Below are 21,517 nucleotides of genomic sequence, written 5' to 3' on the forward strand. Positions count from 1 at the left end.
ATTGTATAGAAACTAGTTAATAGTTGTAGAACATTCATAGATAAGGGGTAGTTTAGAAATAAATTTTTTGAAGGGTATCCTTTTTAAGCTGTAAACAAGTCAAAAATCGAGTCGACATTTGTGATGTTCAAGTTTGTTTGATAAAGTAATCGAATCGAGCTGAGCCTAGCTTAAAATAAACCAAAATTTTGAAATGAAGCTTGGTTTATTTTTTATGAGCTTGAGCTTGGTTTGTTTAAATATTATCGAGCTTTTTATTCAAGCTTGACTTGAGCTTGGTTCAAGCTTGACTTGAGCTTGATTCATTTAGATGTTATCAAATCCTTAATTTAAGTTTGTTTGATTGTTTAGAACTTTTAGTTGCTTGATTAATTATTGAACTTAATAATTTAAATTTATTTATTTATTATTTATTTAGTATATTGAAAAGAATTTATTAATGAATATGGTTCATGAACCTTGTTCACGAATATTGTTTAAGAACATTGTTCACGAACATTGTTCACGAACATTGTTCACGAATGTTAACGAGCTGAATACATATGTGTTAAAGCTTTGTTGTTTAACTTAACGAGCTGTTCAAGCTTGTTTGTTTAATTAATTTTATATATATTAAACGAATATAAATAAATTTTTACTAAGTCAAATACTAAATTTATTCACAAACACTTGATTTATTTATCGTCCTAATCCTTATTCAAAAGAGATGTCTTTTAATGATTGACATAATTTGGGACGTATTTTTTTTTTCGTTTTAATAAGACCAAGTGACCCCTTGCAAGATTAGTGTGCTAACATTAACAGAGGGTAACAGAGTAAATATAGAACTTTTAATAAAAAAATAATTTAGGTGTTCGAGTTATATCGGATTGTAGATGATTTTTTTTTAAAAATTTATCTATAGGATAAATTTAAAATATAATTGATACAGATTAATATTGATTTTATTTGAAAATCTAGATTTTCACAGAGGTAGTACTAATCACACAAGGGACGTCCCGACGTTGGAGGACGCGAAATAAAGAAGAAGCTACAAAACAAGCAACTGCCCCTTCACGGGCTCATACACAACACTGCAACCTTCCATTTCCCTCATCAGTCACTCATTTCCCTTCCGTCTCTTCTCTTCCTCCTAACGTTAAAAACTGTCCACCCAACGGCTCTCCTCTGTCTCTCTCTCTCTTCCCTTGGACTTCCATCCATCATAACTCATCTCCTCTGTACCCATCTCTTTCCTTCTTCCTTCCCTTCTCACTGTCTGCACGACTTTTGATGCTCCTCTCCAACGGCTACTTACTTAGCTTTCGCCTGTGCTTTAGCAGTTGGGCATGTGGCGAACGCAAGCCGGACAGCCGGCCATCTGGTAAAATGCTTAGGTTTCTATAAAACGGGGTGCGGAAGGGCAGCAGCGACTTGGCTTCGCCCCCCAAGATCTGAATGAGATCTAAGTTGGAGCAAAAGAGAGCTGCTGGGTCAGTCAGTCAACCAAGTCGCGGGGCAATCATTGGACTTAGACTCCCCCCTTCTTCTTTCTCTCCTTGTCCTTCTCCTTGGCGCCGTTAAAAATGGTGGTGAGCGAGGTTTAATTAGACTGGGGATTCTACACAGCCCATTATTAACTCCATTGTCCATTGCCATCATTATTGATACGGTTCCTGAGCTTAGACCTTGCTATTTATTGCGTCTGCATCGTGTTGTGCCGCTGCCTTCTTCATTTAGCGTTACCCTCTTCATGGATCTCCGTCGCCCATGTCTTCTTCTTCTTCTTCTTTTTCTAGTGCTGCATTGTTGCCGGGCTCAGCCTTCCCCTGGTTACTTCCCCAGCTACCGGTACCGGCCGCTCAGGGGCTTCAATCGCGGCTTCAACAATCTCTGGGGCCCCGAGCACCAGATCGTCACCGGCGACCAGCGCTCCGTCACGATTTGGCTCGACAGCCACTCGGGTTGGTGCTTGCTTCCCGTGCCCGGATCGTGTCCGGCGCATTGATGTCTCATGCTCTGTTTTCGCAGGGAGCGGCTTCAAATCCATCAAGCCATTCCGGAATGGGTATTTTAGCGCGTCGATTAAGCTCCAACCTGGGTACACCGCCGGAGTGAACACCGCCTTTTACGTGAGGATCTTTGCTTCTCTCTTTTGCTAAAAAAGGTTTGCTCTGTTTTAGCTTTACAAAGAAGCGATTTTGGAGGTTTTCAGCTCTCGAACAACCAAGTGCATCCTGGGTTCCACGACGAGGTGGACATCGAGTTCCTGGGGACGACGCCCGGAAAGCCGTACACGCTGCAGACAAACGTGTACGTGAGAGGCAGCGGCGATCGCCGGATCATCGGCAGGGAGATGAAGTTCCACCTCTGGTTCGATCCCACTGCAGGCTTCCACAACTACGCCATTCTCTGGAATCCAACTGAGATCATGTAAGCGACCTCCAATCCTCCTCCAATCCTGATAATACCAACATGACTAAGGGAGTCAATGGGTCTCACTCAGGTTCAGTGGACCCCACCCAACTTAGTCAAAGTTGGGCACGGTTACCCACATGATCGAATTTTCCGGGTCCCAGGCTGCTTTGTAGGGTATTCTGATTCCCTTACTACTCTGTTTTTGTTTGCTTGGACAAATCACGGCGACAGATTCTACGTCGACGACGTACCCATCCGCCGGTACCCGCGAAGAAACGCCGGGACGTACCCGCTGAGGCCGATGTGGCTGTACGGGTCGATTTGGGACGCGTCCTCGTGGGCGACGGAGGACGGCAAGTACAAGGCCGACTACCGGTACCAGCCGTTCGTGGCGCGGTTCACCCGGTTCACCGTCCACGGCTGCTCCGCCTTCGCGCCGCCTCGCTGCCACCCGGTGCCGCCGTCGGGGTACGGCGCCGGGCTGAGCCGGCAGCAGAGCGCGGCCATGCAATGGGCTCAGAGGAACTACATGGTCTACAACTACTGCAGCGATCCAAAGAGGGATCATTCCCTAACCCCTGAGTGCCGGTCCTGAAGACAATCATGCAACTCTTATCCTTATCATAAATATTATTATCATCAGCTTCAAGTTGTAAGCTTGTAATTTGATTCTAGATATCATGATCGATGAGGCGATAAATAAAAAAAATGGAGAGAGAAATCAAAAAGCTGAAGAGGAAGCAAGAGATAAGGCGATGACGATCGAGTATAATGTCGGCTTCTTGTCTCTCTTGTCATTTCTCAGTGTTTGGAAGCGAAAATGGTGCTGGTATTTTGATGTTGCACGACCAATGACAAGACTTCGCTGTTGACTTGGAATTGCAATTGTATTTTTTTCCGGATGTTGTGTTTTTGTCGATTGATCAGTAGGGAGGAACATCCGAACATGATTGCATGAACATGAACAGAGTACAACCTTTTGAAGAAGTTTTAAAAGGGCCGGATCGATCTTGAAAGCCCATTAATGGCCTAATAAATGCTTCCCAATTCGCCGTCTCGTGTCGGCTTCTGCGATTTTGGAGCTCTCTCGGCACCGGCGGAGAGGAATCGGAAGGAACTTGCTGTTGCTGTCCGATCCGTCGTTGTATGTGCCAAAACCCCTTTTTGCTTTCAATCTTCTCGCGGTTTTACAAAAAGTTGGACTCTTTGCTTCATCTGGATCCTCTTTGCCTTTGGTTATATGCTAGATGTCGGTTTTGCATCATGATTTCTTCTCCTTGCACACAATACTTTGCTGTTTCTTCTTGTCCCTGAACTAGGGTTTAAACATGTTCCTTCTCTTTCATAAACCTAGTTGGTGAAGAACAATTAAACGCAGTATTACCAGAAATGATGCAATTCAGTATAGTACTCGAAGATTATGCAAGGACAAGTTGATCAATATAAACAACTAACTGTTTGATTTAAATAATTCATCATCTTATTCCCCTTTTCACCCAAACAATAGAAATGTGAAGAATAAACATTGCATTTCCACTCTGTTCCTGTTCTTATAATGCCAGGAGGGATATCAACAATGCTAAGAAGACACAGCAGGAGAATTCGTAATGTCGGCAATCATCTTTAGTGCAATGCAAGGCTGGTCTACTGGAACCTGCATAGAGAAGATAATACATTAAAATCTTGGATTAATTAGTTTCAGAGAGAATTTGAAACTTTTTGGTTAGTTTATCCTTGGACCCATTTTGAAAACATTGATTTTGTGATCAAACCTTCTTGATATATCTTGGTTAGCAAATTATCAATAGTAAAGAGGATCAGGGATGGTAAAATGAGATAAATAAGTGTTTTCTTCTCTATGAATTTAGCTGTGTATTTAGTTAGTAGGAATGTCTAGAGAGAGGAATTCGTAGAAACTGAAGAATACCCGGATCTAAAGTTTAAAATCTAGAGTTGTGTTTAGTTTTCGATTTGTGACCAGAATCATACTAAACTAAACAGTACCCGTATCCAAGGTTTAAGATGTATTCTAATCAATTATGTTGATTGATTAAATAATAATTGATGATACAGATGTTGGATAGTTTCAATAGATTAATATTTCACACCCAAACATATCCCCTACATGAAGTGGAAGCTAGCTCGATGACATCAAGGCTTAACTTCACTTGAGTCCTCTCTTGTGGCATTGAAAATAAGAATTTCTTTACCTCATTCTTCCTTTGATCTACCTTCTTCATCCACAAGTGAACAAGAGCTTGACCTTCGGTCATTTCCTCAGCCACTGCTTCCTTGTTCAGTTGCCCGTTAATATCACTAGAACACCAATTTCTCTCAATATAGCCTCAAATTCATTGTTCTTTCTTCTTCCTATGACCAACAATTAGAATTAGACAGTCGAGAGATGAAATTTTGCAATTCCTTTGAAGTGCAACGATGCCGATATGAGACAATGTTAGAATAAACATTTTAGGATTGATTGGTCTTGTCAGAATATTATAACATAATAACTAAGGGTATTATTATAATTATGCTATATATCTTTCTCTATATAAGTTAATAACTCCGTGGTGTCTAATACACGATATTCTCTTAACATGATATCAGAGCAAAGTTAAAAGAAAACCCTAACTTCCTATTGCCCTAATTTCCCCCGATTCTACCGCCGCCGTCTCCCATCTTCGCATCTCCCTCGCGCTGGCGCCTGCACCTCGCGATCTGTGCTCTCTGGCGAAAGTGTATCTCCTTTGCTCGCCGGCGGCTCCACCTCTCTTTAAACCCATCTCCGTACCGACGCTGACCACCTCCTTCACTCTCTTGGCCGCGGATACTAGGCGCGCTGGAAGCCGAGCACCTGAGCTCGCTTTTTGTTCATGACCTAGACCTCTACCGTCACCTCTGACAGAAGAAGCCGCTTCTCCACGGCTTCTGGTGTCTCGTTCGCGTCTACGGCGTGCCGCTCCTCATCGTCAACGCCTGGCGCTCTACCTCGCCTTCAACATCTTTGGCCGTGCTTACCCCGACGCCGCGAGCACATCCAGATCTTCATCTCCAACGCCGCGCGTACTCCGCCGAGGGCCACAGAGGCAGCCGGAGGTTGGGGTTGTAGGAGAGCAGCGCCCCTGCTTTCCTCGCCACCTCCATCGCCTTCAGGTGCACCGATCTGCACAGCTCTGTGATCAAGTTTATAGATCCGTAGTGGAACATCGCAACGCCTTCCTCGCCTTCCTCCGCCCGACGCCGACTCTGCACCACCTCTGCGCCGCCTCTGCCATCCCTACCCATCCCGGAAGGGGTCTACGGAGGCTGTTGTGGGTCGTCATCAGGGAGTTGCGACGTCGCTTTAAAAGTCAAGCTGCTGCCCTCTTTCATGCCGGCTGCTGCTGCCACAATGCAGTGCGTCCTCCCTAGTCCGTGCGACTTCCGTCCTACCTTATCCGTGCTGTTGGTGCCGCCCCTTCCAAACTAATCAATGGCTACATCTGGCGTCCCAAAGCCAGATATCTCAATTTTTACCAACCATATCACTGCACCCCTCTCTTCTGAGCAATTGGATGGTAAAAATTATGTCTCCTTGGGCAGCTCCACAGAAACTACCATGGACAATAGCTGGGTGGCTCTCCTCTGTGTCCCGGCCAAAGTCTCGACGATGCCCCCTTCCGTTCTTGTTGACTTGTCAGCTTTGGTCTCTCGATACAACAATAGACCCCTACCTTGCAAGGGTGGCAAAGGACGTCCTTGGTATGATCATTGCCATCAACCGGGACACACGATTGATAAGTGCTGGAGTCTACATGGTCAACCTCCTCGCGTTGCTCAGATCATTCAAAGTTCTGTTGCTTCTTCAGCTTCCACTTCACAGTTAACACCAAATCATTAGGCTTCTAATTCCACTACTACCGTTGCACATGCTGGTAATTCCTTTGCTGGCATATCTCGCTCTTCAGGTCCTTGGGTTCTTGATTCTGGGGCCACCAATCATATCATTGGTAATAAATCCCTATTTTCTTCTCTCACTACTTCCGGTTATTTACCTATTGTCACCATGACCAATGGTTCCCAAACGCAATCCCAGGGTATTGGTATTGTTCATCCTTCTCTGTCTAATTCTATTCATAATGTTTTTTATACTCCAGGAGCTCCCTTTAATTTATTGTCGATAAGTCAACTTACTCGGTCTCTTGATTATGCCATTTCTTTTACTAAAACGTCTGTTTCCTTACAGGACTGGAGTACGAGGAGGATGATTGGCTTCGGATGTGAGTCTCATGGCCTTTATCGGCTTCAACAACCCTCTCTTGTTGGTTCGGCGACGACATCTCCACTTCTTATTCATGCTCAGTTGGGACATCCAGGTCTTGATAAGTTGAAACAATTACATCCTAGTCTTTTTCACTTAGAGTCTTTGTCTGGTGAGTTATGCCAATTAGGTAAGCATGTTCGTAGTTCTTTTTCTCCTCACATTGTGAGTCAGACTACGTTGATTAATTATGTTGTTTGGGATCCGAGTCGTATTTCTTCTACATTGGGATTGCGATATTTTGTTACTTTTATAGATAATTTTTCCAGTGGTACATGGTTATATCTGATGAAGGAACGTTCAGAATTATTTTCTATTTTTCAATCTTTTTTTTTATGAAATCAAAATTCAGTTTGATATTTCTCTTCGAACTTTACAAAGTGACAATGCACGTGAGTATCTTTCTACTCAGTTTCGTTTCTTCTTGGCATCTCAGGGTGTACTGCATCGTACGTTTTGCCCTCATACCCCTCAACATAATGGGGTTGCAGAACGCAAGAATCGTCATCTCCTTGAGACCAATCGGACTCTTCTCCATTCTCATGTTCCTCATCAGTTTTGAGGTGATGTCGTACTTACTGCGTGTTATCTCATCAATCGCATGCCTTCCTCCACTCTCTAGGATAAAATACCTCATCATATCCTCTACCCTCATCATTCTCTTCATCCTTTACCACCTTGGGTCTTTGATTCTATATGTTTTGCTCATGATCTTGATTCTAGCATTGATAAACTCTCTCCCCGGTCTGTTAAGTGTGTTTTCCTTGGGTACCCACGGTCTCAGAAAGGGTACAAGTGTTATTCCCCTACTCTTCGTCGCTACTTCATCTCTGCTGATGTCACATTCTTTGATTCGGTTTTATTTTTTGGGCCTCCTGCTTCCCAGTCCGAGGTTTCTCCCTCTCCACCTACACCAATGACTATCTTTTGTCCTCCCGAGGCACCTCTATCGTCCCCAATCTCGTCTCCTTCTTTGCAGGTTTATCAGCGTCATCCTCGTCCTGCTTTGCCGCTGACCGACACTGACACTGCCGTGGACACATCTTTGGAACCAAGTCTTTCGCCGTTTCCTCCGGTCCCATCTCCTGACTCTGATATTCCTATTGCACTTCGAAAGGGTATGCGTTCCACTCGTAATCCTTCTCCTCACTATGTTTCTTTGAGTTATCATCGTCTTTCTCCTTCTTATTATTCTTGTCTTTCTTCCTTGTCGTCTGTTTCTCTTCCTAAGGACTGCAGGTGATGCCTTTGCCTATCTAGGATGGAAACATGCTATGCTCGATGAAATTTGTACTTTACAGAGTAGTGGGACTTGGGACTTCGTTCCTCTACCACATGGGAAGTCAGTTGTTGGTTGTCGATGAGTGTATACGGTGAAGGTTGATCCGGACGGTATGGTTGATAGACTTAAGGCGCGTTTCATCGCTAAAGGCTATGCTCAGATCTTCGAATTGGATTATGGGGGATACTTTTTCTCCTGTTACCGATATGTCTTCTGTACGCCTATTCCTGTCAATTGCTGCGATTCGTCATGGGTCTCTTTATCAGTTGGACATAAAAAGTGCATTCTTACATGGTCATATGCTCGAGGAAGTCTACATAGAGCAACCTCCGTGTTTTGTTGCTCAGGGGAAGTCTTCTGATCTTGTATGTCGCCTGCAAAAATCTTTATATAGCCTAAAGTAATCACCCAGAGCATGATTCGATAGATTTGGCATGACTCGGAGCGAGGCTGACCATTCTGTCTTTTATCGCCACTCATCTACTGGTTACATCTATGTAGTAGTTTATGTTGATGATATTATTATCACAGGTAGTGATCATCTTGGGATTTATGAAACAACATTTTTTTAAACATTTCCAGACAAAGGACCTCAGCAAACTCAAATGTTTCTTGGGGATAGAAGTAGCACAGTCTAAATAGGGGATCGTCATATCCCAAAGAAAGTATGCAATGGATATTTTAGAAGAAACATGAATGTTAAACTCAAAGACAGTCGGCAGCCCTATGGATCCTAATGTCAAGCTCCTGCCTAATCAGGGGGAGTCTCTTTCAGATCCTGAACGGTACATGCGATTAGTAAGGAAACTAAGTTACCTTATTGTTACTCGTCCGGATATCTCATTTGCGGTAAGTGTAGTAAGTCAGTTTCTCAACTCTCCATGCAAAGGACATTGGAATGCTATGACTCGCACTATTCGATATATCAGAGGCGCACCAGGAAAGAGACTTTTATATGTAGACAAAGGACATATTCGAGTCATAGGGTACTCTGATGCAGATTGGGCAGGATCTTTCACTGATATGTCACAGGGTACTCTAATGCAAATTGGGTAGGATCTCCCACTAATAGAAGATCCACTTTTGGGTTTTGTATATTTGTCAGAGGTAACCTTGTTCCTTGGAAAAGCAAAAAGCTGATTGTTGTGGCAAAATCCAGTACAGAGGCAGAGTATCGAGCTATGACCATAACTAGTCAAAAGCTTATATGGCTAAAACGGTTGCTTCAGGAACTCAGATTTGGAGAGGTTACACAAATGTCACTTATATATGACAACCAAGTTGCCATGTATATTGTCTCAAACCCAGTTTTTCATGAGAAGACAAAGCATATTGAAGTTGACTGTCACTTTGTTAGAGAGAAAGTCATATCAGGAGAAATATCTACTAGTTTTGTCAATTCACATAATCAACTAGCAGATATATTCACTAAGTCACTGAGAAGTTCCCGAATTGACTACATATGTAACAAGCTGGGTACATATGATCTATATTCTCCAGCTTGAGGTAGACTGTTAGAATATTGTAACATAATAACTAGGCATATTATTATAATTATGTTGTATATCCTTCTCTATATAAGTCAATAACTCTGTGGTGTCTAATACACGATTTTCTCTTAACATGTCTCTTCTCTTAAATCAACATTTCCAATTGGCAATCCTCAGATAGCCATGAACACACCAATAGTTTTCCTATAATCACTATCATCTTCTCCTTCTCTAACCTTGGTGTCTCTCCACCGAGTTTCGGCAATCCTTGCCAATCACTAAAAGATTCTTAATCTTTATAGTCTTAGCAAGTCTATACTAGCCTTTTAATTTTATCAAATCTATCATAATTTATCTAACAATTACAATCTATCCTACCATTGTCATTTTCCATTTCCATCTGATTTCTTTAGTCAGTCAGATTTCTCTCCATCAAGGCTGATTTTTCCTTGTCCTATCATCCTATGAGACAGAGAGATCTTATATCAAGGTGAATATAAAGAAGATTCTTTTTTGAAAAAAAGATAACTTTTAGCCAATTTAACTGTAAAATACCAGAAAGAATACTTACAAAATGTCCTGCTCCAAGAATCCAGTAGAAATGCAAGTTCTTATAAGATTTTAGGAAGCCCCGGGTGAGTCCTGCTTCCTCACTAGAACAATATAAAGGCGTTCGATCTATGTTGTTGAAACTCTTTAATCCTTCCCATCTAGAAACAAAAAGCTAGGAAATTCTCATTCACCAAAGAGAAACATTTCCAAGTTGAAAATAATAATAAAGGCAATGATACATTGAAATTCAAAAGTTTTATGTTTCTCACTTCAGCTTCTGAATCCAGGCTTCAGTGCCCTTGGTTGCACAAATTAAATCAACCTATGCACAGAAACAAAACACATTACTTTTTTTTTTTCCTTGGAAAAATATGCTATATATATACAGTGTAACAAGTGCAGTTTCTATCATCACATCACATTCTATTGTAGATTTATTTAAAGTTATGTCAGCTTGCAGTTTTGCCCTTGTAAAATTTGTTGGGATGTTTCTAATGGTACCCGGAGTTATTCCTGAGCACTGACCTCTCTTCCCAATTCGCCAGTTCCCTTTCTCGAGGACTCGGCCTTCATCAATCATCCTACAGTTTACCACTTGGAGTCGGGATGCTATAGAACTTGGGAAGCTTCAGTAATTGCAATGCTACAGTACTCAGGAAATTAGAATAACCGCGATGCTGCAGTACCCACGAAAGCCATTCGGAGTTTGTTCTCCCAAGCGCTTAGTATTCATCCAGCAATTTCCCATTCGGACATGGGAAACTCAGAAACTCAGAATCAAGCTCCAACAACTCTCAACAGCCTAACAACCTCCAACAATCTATTTGCCAATAACCAGACAATGTCAGTGAACTGTCTAATGGTTGTCACCCTTTGCCCCCCAACAACTCGACATATTACGTACCATATGAAGATTTCCTTCCATGGGTTATATAAGGATCGATGGAGGTAAGTCAAAAGGATGATGACTTTCTTCTTGTGCGCGGAGGCACTCTTCACCACGAAACTCTCCAGCATTTTGATTTCTTTCTTTCTTTCTCTCTGTTTCCTTCACTCTTTGGCTCCAGTTCTAACTTAAACTTCGGAGTGGTTGTGCCGGTAGAGCCGTCCAACCTTGATGTTCCTTACTTGCCATCGGACTCTGACCAGATCAGAGACGGTCGCAACATCGGAGGTTCTGGAGAGGAGTCTGATCCGAGCAAACAAAAGGACACCATTAGTTTCCATTTGGAAACTTTCATTGTGTTATCATTTTGCCCTTCTTGAAATATTTGGGAAAATATGATGAAGCCTAATGCAAATTTGTGAGTGCAATATAGCAATATAGCAATATATGAAAGATTAAGGAGCAAATTATAAAGTGAAACTACAATTTGAGGGAGGCCAATTGGCCCTTGTTTAGACATGGCAGCACTTTCCAGGAACCACAACCTAAACTAAGCATCTAAGCCAAAAAAAAAAATGTTTTTCCTTAGAATTACCTCAACACACTTTGACATGTAACAAGCAACTTTAATAGGCATAAACTTAGATTCCAGGACCGTTCATGTTTTGCCTTCATATGAGATGCCACTAAGCTATTACTTATGTTTTTATCCTAAAAACTATTAGGTGACGTTTGGTTCTTTCCTAGGAATCGGAATGAGAATCATAATATTGTGGAATCAGAATGGGTATGAGCATGAATATCACTTTTAAAACTAATGTTTGGTTTGTTGAATATTTCCTATCGGAATAAACTAAAATTTTCGATTTTATTCTTAGAAGAAAATAAGAGAAAAAATTAGATGTGAGAGAAAAATATGATGTGAGAGAATGATGAGAGAAAATGTGATGGGAAAGAATGAAGAGATTAAAAGTGTGCTGAGAGAAAATGAGGAAGAGAGTGTGATGGGAGAGAGCATAGTGACAAAAGGCGAATACTCTTGCCCCCAACGCCCCCGCCAAGCCGTCCCAGGGCCAACATGGAGAAGATAAATCACGGACGGCTACTAGCCTTTGGAATAATGACTAGCACATAAGGGAGGCATGTACCTCAGCTTTACGGAGGTTTGAACCCAGACCTCATGATGGCAACACCCATGTGCTAGCTACTAGACCGTCCCGAGGGGAGATGTGATGGGAGAGAGCATGATGAGAGAGAAAATGTGATGAGAGAGAAAGTATAATGGGATAGAACGAAGAGAGAGAAAGTGTGATGAGAGAAAATGAGGAGAGAGAGTATGTGATGGGAGAGATTGAGGAGAGAGAGTATGTGATGGGAGAGATTGAGGAGAGAGAGTATGTGATGGGAGAGATTGAGGAGAGAGAAAGTATAGTGAAAGAGAAAGTGTGATAAGAAAAAATAAGGAAAGAGAGTGTGATGAAAGAAAAAATATGATGAGAGAGGATGAGGAGAGAGAAAGTATAATGGGAGAGAATGAAAAGAGAGAAAATGTGATGAGAGAAAATGAGGATAGAGAGTGTATGATCGGAGAGATTGAGGAGAGAGAAAGTTTGATGAGAAAGAAAGTGTAATGATAGAATGAGGAGAGCGAAAATATGATGAGACAGAATAAGGAGAGAGAAAATGATATGAAAAAAAATTGAACAAATATATTAAGGATGTTTTCGTCCAAAACTTAATTCTCATTCTCATTCCCATCAAAACCCAAGGAAGGAGGTGAGTTTCATCAATACTCAAGTTTTTAGGTTTCATTCCAAAATTTTAATTCCATTCCCATCAACTAAATACAAGATTTGAGAATAAATTCATTTTCTCATTCCCAATCTCCTAAACCAAACGTCACCTTAATTAATTTCCATGAACAAAGTTTAGTTTGTAGGTCCACTTGCATTATTATTCACCAGTACTATCGGTCAACAACTTAGCAACATTTCTCCACATCAAGGTCAATCTGACATCTCCTATAGTAGGATAAGATATTATTTAGTGTTTTTTATTTTCAAATTAACTAGGATTTCCTACCCATTAAGTTTCATAATTCATTGATGAACTTAAAGATTGCTAGATTTTACATTATTAGAGCAAAAGGTGATATTGTTCATCCCAGGTAGTCTAGTATCGTCGGTCCTACGACAAAATATACAAACAGGTAAATCACGGGGGCATGAGATTTTACATTATTCGTAATACATTAGCAAGTATATATTGTTATGTTGGCAAATATATATTGTCTTCTTCACTTCTTTTGCATTACTTCTTGTTATTCACAAATTAAATTAATTTATTGTCTCAGATTTAATGTACTATGTAGGGACATCTACTGAACAAAGAAGAAAACCAATCAAGTCTGTCGAAGGTAAAAGTAAATCTCACTCCAACATTTTACTATTCTGTTTATTACAATACTGTAACTTATTGTGTATCAAATAAGTTTTGTTCTTGGCATCTCTGAAGCAGCTTATTTACTTGAATAAAGAGCTTATTTACCAGCTTATGGACTGCTTAAATAGATGAACAATCCAATCTACTGCTCCTTTGGACCCTACTCTTTACTAATCATAAGGTTTATGAGTATCTCAAAGGGACTTTCTCAACATGTGGGAAATCTAGAATGAGTGGTCAAAGTGGCTTTGGATCCTTCCTAGATGGTGAGATATCAATTTCATACCTGTCCATTATAGACGGTGACATTGACTTCCAGGGAAAGGAGCTCATCAACCTGTAAGATTAGATCAGAACATGCAACTTTATCTATAGAACTTAATTTTATTATAATAATCTAATTTTTATTGAACACTATTGTTAATGGTCCACCTCTTTGATTCTTGGCTTCATGAAGTCATTGGAAAGATAATTAAAGACAAGGTCAGACTGCTCTCCCCAGCTGCAAAATGCAAATGCACAAACTCACCCAATCTTTTCCAAGCTAAATGCTATGAACTAGTTAGTTTCTTCTTCGATTGAAGAGGAAGTAAAATATATACCTCACATTTCTTGGAATGATCTTGAGCTTGTTCCTGATTGGACCGTTCATGAGGCTCGAAATGTCAACATCTGCAGAAGCCTTAGAGCTCAAGTATGTTGTATACGCCTTCATTACTTGCTTCCTTCCCACTTCTGTAGTTGTTGCCAGTGACAGAGGATCGCTTGCAGAGTCCAACAAGAAATTGTAAAAATCCTGCAAATGTGCAGCATTAGCTTGAGCCATAAAAAAGCATTTAACTGTCCCTTTTTTTGTTAATGGATTTGCAATTACATACAACATCATTGCTTTTAGAACTGATGAAGTCTTCAAGCCTTCCCCATGTGTATGCTGAATCATTGTATTGTCCATTTGCTATCTGCTGCTTAATTTCTTCAGCTATTCTGAAATTAACAACGTGATCAACCATGCTTAATATATAGTTTGGTAGAAGTAAATTAATGATTACACATAATTGAGAAAAGCACATCACTTGTTCGATTCCTCTGCAGATTTTCCATCGAGCCTTGATATATCCTTCAGCAGAGGCCCCCAAGAGAACTGCAGTACAGTAGTTTGCATGAAGTGTTTGTCTAATTCAGTGGAATTCATAGTTGCTTACCACATAATCTTCTGGTGAAATCCAGCTATCTCCCAAAGCAACACCTATCAATAAGTACCAACTTCAACTTGTTTCTTTAGCTGCAAAGACAAGGAATCGAGGGATAGAGGAAACAAAGGTACCTCCAAACTTGAGCTTCAATTCTCCTGCTTTAATGGCTTTATGGATAGCTAAACCAACAGTGGCAGCAAACTTCCCTCCATAAGATTCTGCCACAATAAAGAGCGGGCTCTTCTGCCATGCTTCGTTGCCATTGTAGAGCTTCTTGAGAAGCGTCGTCAAATCCGTGGCCGCCGCCACGTCGCTCTTCACAAGAAGGCTCTCGTCCTCCACGAAGCTGAACCCTGTACCCACGGGATTGTCCTAAAAGTCCAATTTTTTTTTTCCCTTATCAAGATGATCAAACTCCAATTATGATTAAAGAAATCTGCAGGGAATCAAAAAGTTCTAAGTTTTCTGCAATTTTGAGAGTCAAATGAATCACCACAAAAAGGAGGTCAGCCTTTTGCAGCCACGTCGATTTCCGAGGCTTGAGATTCGCGTCCAGCGGCCCGACTTCTTCGAAGTTCCCCATGGCGACGCCCGAGGAGCCCTGGAGCGGAAAAATGGAACCTTTCATAAGAGTTGGAGATCTCGGAGTCGATCCTGCGAAGAAACGGACGAACTTACAGGTCCGCCCTGGAGCCAGAGCACGGTCGGCCATGGAGTCGGGCCGGCGTCAGTCCTCTGAGCACTCCGGTAGAGCCACCAGAACATGTGCGCCTCTGCATCAAACAAAACAGCAGCAATTGAGGTGCTCCTCGACAGGGTGGAGAAGGAAGAAGAGTGACGAAGGGAGATTGAATACTTGGCCGGACTTGGACGTATCCCCACTCCTCAGACCCGTCGGCGGTCCCGGAAGCGGCGAGTACGGTGAAGTGGAGGGCGGAGCAAAGGAGGAGGAATTGAATGTGAAGGAGAGGAGAGGATGTAGCCATGGAAGATGAGGCAAGAGTGAAGATGGTTACAGTGACTCGATCAACGTGACTATTTAAGGAGTGAAGAAGTAAAATCAAGTAATCAAGAGAGAACTGCCGCTGCTAAAGCCACAAAAGCAAGGAAACAAAATACGATTTTTTTTTTTTTGATAATTCATGTGCGGAGGTACTTCTGATTCGCTTCAGGCCACTAATCTTGGAGGTAGATGAGTTTTTTTCGATTCGGATTCGTCTCCTGATAAATTCAAAACACAGCACACAAGTCTGATATGTCTGCATTATGCCCCTGAATCATTAGAAATATGTTGTAATTGTCTTTATACTTATCCATATTCTGTAAATTTTATCTAATTATAGAAATTGATCCAACTATGTGTTGAAATATAATTTTGGTATTTGATAACATTTAAGATTAGACTAATGAAATGAGATCTTACTTGTGCGATAAGCATATAGGAAAAATTCTTAGTTAGTCCAGTGAACCTCTCATCTGGCATTAGATAACAGTTTGGGAAGGTTAAGATAAGAGTATTAATCGATTGATATAAGCATCAACTGATTGATACTTTGAAAATCCATTCGGATCATACTATTAATCGATTGATTAGTTTCATCAATTGATTGATGTCAATTTGAAGGAGAATAGAAGGGAGTGAAACTCGCTTGTTTTGTCCGACTGATATTAACAGTCAATTGATGTTAGACGTCAGTCAACTGATGTAGAATTGAAGAGCATAGAAGTGAGTGAGGCTCACGTGCTTCATTCAACTGATATGATCTGTTGATCCCGTTGTTGTTTTGGTGTGATCAACTAAGTTAAAGTTAGGTCATGTTTTGTTTTGATCCCCGTGTCTAAGTGTGCAAGAGCTTAGGAGCACAGGAAGTCGAGTGGAAGACGCAGATAACGAGAAGGATGACACGGGAAGGGAGTCGACGGGCTCGGTGCATCCGAGGGACGAAGTGTTGCGGAAGAGTACACCGGTGGACAAGAAGAACGTATGCGACGTTCGAGGGACGAGAAGCTGGAGCGGAAGCCTGCTTGAGGAGAAGCTCGGAAATTGGGTTCGGGTGAGCCCTATTTCGGTTGGCCGCAATCACCCAGGAGATCGGAATAGTGGAAGAGCGAAAGAAGCTGATGAAGATTGCCGGAGGCGCCCTCAACAAGGGTTAAAGGTGCCTTCGAGGCGCGTCCACGCCTCCGCCACCTTCAGGCGGAAGGCGCCCTCCACAAGCATTGAGGGCGCCCTCCATAAGATTGGAATGCGCCTCCATGAGTATGGAAGGTGCCTTCGGCAAGTCAAAGTAGTCGTTAGCAGTGGATAAAGCTTTATCCACTGTGCCTCGCTGGAGGCGCCCTCAAGTTACGGATAAAATTTTTCAGGGGCTATAAAAAGACTCTTGGACCTAGGAAATAGACATCAACTCTAGTTCTCATTTCCTAGCACATTCCTGAGCTTTTGAAAAGTGTAATAGGCTTCTCCGCCTACACGAAGGAGATCTTTTAGTGCTTTCCTTTGCCTTGGATTAACAATCACCTAGGTTGTAACTAAGTAATTCCTTTGTGTCTTTCTTTATTTATTAGTTGCTTAATGTCATTTATATAAGTGTGCTACTAATCTGAGTTGAAGATCGAGGAAGGGTTTTATTTTTCTATTTCAAGTAATTCACCCCCTCTTGTCGACCCCGTTGCACCAACAAGTGGTATCAGAACCCAACCACCTCAGAAGGACTAACCACCGACTGAAGCATCAAGATTAAAGACAATTGCCGGACTGATAATCTATCCACCAAAATTCGAGGGAGAATTTGCGTCCTGGAAGCAACGAATGGAAGTATTTTTCAAAACCAACTTTGAAATATTGCTAATAATTAAATACGGTTTTGTAGCTCTAAAATCCCTCCAAGGAGAAGAAAAAGAAGAATATCAGTGGACCAATAAGGAGCAAGCAGACTTCGTAGCAAATGGACGAGCCGAGTTCCACCTACTTAGAGTACTTCAACCCCAGGAAGTAAATCGAATCGGAGATTATAATTCAATAAAGGAACTTTGGGAGAAGTTCCTAGAACTGTACAAAGGAACTTTGGCAGAAGTTCTTGGAACTGCACAAAGGAACTTCCGAAACAAAGCTTGCGAGACGGGACGTGCTCCGGAATCAATTGACGAACCTCCGGATGGAAGAAGGAGAGTCATTAGCACAACTACACGGAAGACTCAAGGAGCTAATAACTGGATTATCAAACCTTGGAGAAACGGTAATAAACCGAGACGCACAAAGATATGCATTAAATGCGTTCCCAAGAACACCTGAATGGACATTTATAGTAGACTCCTACTATATATCCAAGGATCTCGAGGTAAGTACTTTAGAAAGTCTTTTATCTAATTTCGAATTACACGAATCTCAGTATGTAGGACAAAGAAAAGGACCAAGTCAGAACGTTGCCCTGAAGGCAAGAACAAACGATTCAAACTCCGAAGAATCAATTGATGAAAGCGAAGCAGCCCTAATGGTAAGGAAGTTCAATAAATTTATTCAATCTAATAAATTTAAATCACAGAGAAAGAGGGATTACCGAAACAAAAGGAAGGTCCGATGCTACAACTGCAATGAAGAAGGACACATCAAGGATGACTGCCCAAAATTGAAGAAGAGGGACAAGGAGGAAGATAAGTATAAAAGATCAACATCTTCTAAACACAAGAATCTGAAGGCCACATGGGATGAATCATCATCCTCCGATTCCGAGGTCGAAGCTTTCTCCGGACTAGCTTTACTGGCTAACCACCAAGTAGAAGATGAAACCAGCTCAGAGATGAGCATTGATGAAGGGGGAGAATCAGAAGAAGAAAGCTGCGATGAAGGGGGAGCATCAGAACATGAGGTAAGTGAGGTACATGCTCTATCTTCCAAGCAATCTTTTCAGTTTATTAAGATTCTTTCTAAAGATTTAGTCAAATTAGAAAAAGAAAATGCTGAGTTAAAATTAAACTTAGCAAAGATATGTCCCTTAGACTTATTTAACAATTTAAAATTAGAAAATGATAAATTGAAAGTTTAAAAGAACATGCGTGTTTGAAATTAACCAGGTACATAAGGAAACACCAAAGACAAATTAGGAAATTTTTAAAAAATCATGTACCCCCTAAATTTGTGATTCATCCAGTAGGAAGTGACCTGTATTAGGTTCCAAAATCATGTTTGAACTGAATTTTTCTTTGGACTTTCAGAAAAGGAAATTAAATGTTTAATTCTTTAAGAGACTTTGTTTAGAAAGTTGTTGATGATCTAATAACCAAAAAGGCCTAGTGCTTCGCCACAACCTGGAAGTTAATTACTAAATTAAATATTTAATTGACAAACTAATAAGCATGTCAAATTTATGCTTTCAATATTTGTCAATCATTTCAATTAATTTAGTAAAATTATAAATTTTTAACTTATTTTCTTAAACTCAAACTTATTGTTAACCTTACTAAAATTCTTTAAGTACCCTAGTTTTTTTTATGTGATCAAAGGGGGAGGAAAATGCACAAGTTAAAGGGAGGTTAAGGGGTTAAGATTTTTTTTTCAAATTTGAATTCTGTTAACTCTATCAGTTTGAATTTGAATTATGTTTTTGCAATTTCTTTGATTGCAAACTTATGCTTAAAATGTTTGTTTTGCAATTTCTTTTATTGCAACTTGTTCATTTTTAACCCTAACTTGAACATGAGTTGATGCACTCAAAAAGGGGGAGATTGATAGTCCCCCTGATTATTTTGGTGTGATCAACCAAGTTAAAGTTAGGTCCTATTTTATTTTGATCTCTATGTCTAAGTGTGCAGGAGCTTAGGAGCACAGAAAGTCGAGCGGAAGACGCAGATAGTGAGAAGGATGAGACGGGAACGGAGCCGACGGGCTCGGTGCATCCGAGGGACGAAGTGTTACGGAAGAGTACACCGATAGACGAGAAGAACGTACGTGACGTTCGAGGGACGAGAAGCCGGAGTGGAAACTTGCTCGAGGAGAAACTCGAAAATTGGGTTCGGGTGAGCCCTATTTCTGTTTACTGTAATCACTTAAGCAATCGAAGTAGCAGAAGAAGCTGATAAAGATTGCCGGAGGTGCCCTCAACAAGGGTTAAAGGCACCTTCAAGGCGCGCCCGCGCCTCTGCCACCTTCAGGTGGAAGGCACCCTCCATAAGCATGGAGGGCGCCCTCCATAAGCATGGAAGGTGCCTCCATGAGTATGGAAGGTGCCTTCGGCAAGTCAAAGTAGTCGTTCGCAATGGATAAAGCTTTATCCACTGTGCCTCGTTAGAGGCACCCTCAAGTTACGAATAAAATTTTTCAGGGGCTATAAAAAGACTCCTGGACCTAGGAAATAGACATCAACTCTAGTTTTCATTTCCTAGCACATTCCTGAGCTTTTGAAAAGTGTAATAGGCTTCTCCGCCTACACGAAGGAGATCTTTTAGCGCTTTCCTTTACTTTGGATTAACAATCATCTAGGTTGTAACCAAGTAATTCCTTTGTGTCTTTCTTTATTTATTAGTTGCTTAATGTCATTTATATAAGTGTGCTACTAATCTGAGTTAAAAATCAAGGAAGAGTTTTATTTTTCTATTTCAGGCAATTCACCCCCCTCTTGTCGGTCCCGCTGCACCAACATAATCAGTCAACTAATGATGAATTGAAGATCCCAAAAGTGAGTGAAACTCATATGCTTCATTCGATTGATGTGATTAGTCAACTGATGTTAGATATCAGTCGATTGATGTTGAATTGAAGAGCACAAAAGCAAGTGGGAGTCGCTTGCTTCATTTGACTGATGAGAAGAGTCGACTGATGTTAGACATAAATTGACTGATGTTGAATTGAAGAGTACATAAGAGAGTGGGATTCGCATGCTCCATTCGACTATTGTGATCAGTCGATTAATGTGTTACATCAGTCGACTATTATTCTAATTAAAGACAAAATGAGACAGGTTTCAGAAGGTTCAGTGGTCGTTCAACGATATGAACAGTTGTTGGAGACCAGATCAGTCAATTGATGGTATGTAATAGTCGATTGATGTCTGAAATAAAGACTTTGATTCAATCATTCATATAAAAGCAAAAGAGAACATTTGAAGGGGTAGAGCTCTCATTCCAAGCCAAGACTTGTTCATGCTATCTAATTATTGAGAAGTGCTTGAGCTCAACCTTCATCTTTGGTGCAAGATTTGAAGAAGAAGCCTACATCTACTTAAGAAATCATGATAATCTCTTGCTTCATCTCATTCTTGCATTGTATTGTAAAATTGTTGTAGAAGGTTTTTCCACCTTTAATTTTGGTTCGAGAAGGAGTTCACAGTGGAAGAGAGAGTGAGTAGTGGACCCTTGGATCAGTCATCTTAAGGAGGTGGACACCAACTAAAATATGAGGTGGCAGCGATTTGTGTGTCTTGCTTCAAGTTTCTATTGTCATTCAAATTCAAAGAAGTGAAGCGTGCTATTCACCCCCATTAGCTCTCAAGATCCTAACAAGTGGTGTAAGAGCAAGCTCACTTCAGAGGACTCACATCCAAAGAAGTCAAGCTCAGAAAAATAAGATGTCTTTGAAGAAGGGTCACAGTTCTACACGACCATCATACTTTGAAGGAAGCATCTTTGCATATTGGAAGAGCCACATAGAGTATTATCTTAGAACTGAAGTAAACATGTGGTTCTCCGTAACTGAGGGTTTCTCTGAACCAAAAGATGAAGATGGAAAGGTATTAGAGTCTACAAAATGGTCCACAAATAAAAAATGGAAGTCACAAGTGAATGTTAAAGCGATTGTCACACTACAATGTGGATTGAGTTCTGAGCAATTAATCAAGGTTGGTTCATTCAATAGTGCTAAGGAGCTGTGAGATAAGTTGATTGATTTTAATGAAGACACAAAGGACTCAAGAATTGCATAGAGGGACCTTCTAGTTAACCAAATGCAGAATTTGTGATGAAAGAAGGTGAAACCATAAA

At 41.0% G+C, this 21,517-nt stretch overlaps 2 protein-coding genes across 8 annotated transcripts; one reads left to right on the forward strand and one right to left on the reverse strand.

Annotated features, from left to right (window-relative positions):
• Positions 1 to 1,097: 1,097 nt before the first annotated feature.
• On the forward strand, positions 1,098 to 14,915 carry LOC122027488 (probable xyloglucan endotransglucosylase/hydrolase protein 32). Of its 7 annotated transcripts, XM_042586479.1 has the most exons (8): positions 1,098 to 1,943; positions 2,011 to 2,111; positions 2,195 to 2,412; positions 2,629 to 3,541; positions 6,623 to 6,752; positions 13,261 to 13,323; positions 14,442 to 14,495; positions 14,577 to 14,915. In XM_042586479.1, exons 1-4 carry the CDS (start codon positions 1,733 to 1,735, stop codon positions 2,990 to 2,992), a joined length of 894 nt encoding a protein of 297 aa, XP_042442413.1. In that variant the 5' UTR covers positions 1,098 to 1,732; the 3' UTR covers positions 2,993 to 3,541; positions 6,623 to 6,752; positions 13,261 to 13,323; positions 14,442 to 14,495; positions 14,577 to 14,915. The 7 variants fall into 7 exon arrangements, with proteins under 7 accessions (XP_042442413.1, XP_042442409.1, XP_042442411.1 ...); XM_042586475.1 differs by having other exon boundaries at positions 14,442 to 14,915; XM_042586477.1 differs by having other exon boundaries at positions 13,279 to 13,323; positions 14,442 to 14,915.
• Positions 3,803 to 15,824, reverse strand: LOC122027487 (serine carboxypeptidase-like 51). Its single transcript, XM_042586472.1, has 13 exons — positions 15,399 to 15,824; positions 15,221 to 15,315; positions 15,036 to 15,143; positions 14,674 to 14,914; positions 14,552 to 14,595; positions 14,423 to 14,490; positions 14,228 to 14,333; positions 13,952 to 14,145; positions 13,782 to 13,851; positions 13,636 to 13,686; positions 10,291 to 10,343; positions 10,041 to 10,179; positions 3,803 to 4,051 (listed from the first exon to the last, which is right to left on the reverse strand). Exons 1-13 carry the CDS (start codon positions 15,526 to 15,528, stop codon positions 3,977 to 3,979), a joined length of 1,374 nt encoding a protein of 457 aa, XP_042442406.1. The 5' UTR covers positions 15,529 to 15,824; the 3' UTR covers positions 3,803 to 3,976.
• Between the last annotated feature and the right edge of the window lie 5,693 nt (positions 15,825 to 21,517).

The sequence above is a fragment of the Zingiber officinale genome, chromosome 10A, assembly GCF_018446385.1.
Source record: "Zingiber officinale cultivar Zhangliang chromosome 10A, Zo_v1.1, whole genome shotgun sequence".
Classification (NCBI taxonomy): domain Eukaryota; kingdom Viridiplantae; phylum Streptophyta; class Magnoliopsida; order Zingiberales; family Zingiberaceae; genus Zingiber; species Zingiber officinale.

Bases quoted from the DNA above. Each gene is read 5' to 3' on its own strand.
- LOC122027488 (XM_042586475.1), top strand. From the start codon at position 1,733: ATGGATCTCCGTCGCCCATGTCTTCTTCTTCTTCTTCTTTTTCTAGTG. The intron at 2,112-2,194 runs GTGAGGATCTTT...GGAGGTTTTCAG, and splicing joins GAGTGAACACCGCCTTTTAC to CTCTCGAACAACCAAGTGCA. The intron at 2,413-2,628 runs GTAAGCGACCTC...TCACGGCGACAG, and splicing joins TGGAATCCAACTGAGATCAT to ATTCTACGTCGACGACGTAC.
- LOC122027487 (XM_042586472.1), bottom strand. From the start codon at position 15,528: ATGGCTACATCCTCTCCTCTCCTTCACATTCAATTCCTCCTCCTTTGC. The intron at 14,491-14,551 runs GTAAGCAACTAT...ACTGTACTGCAG, and splicing joins TTTCACCAGAAGATTATGTG to TTCTCTTGGGGGCCTCTGCT. The intron at 14,334-14,422 runs GTGATGTGCTTT...TGTTAATTTCAG, and splicing joins TCTGCAGAGGAATCGAACAA to AATAGCTGAAGAAATTAAGC.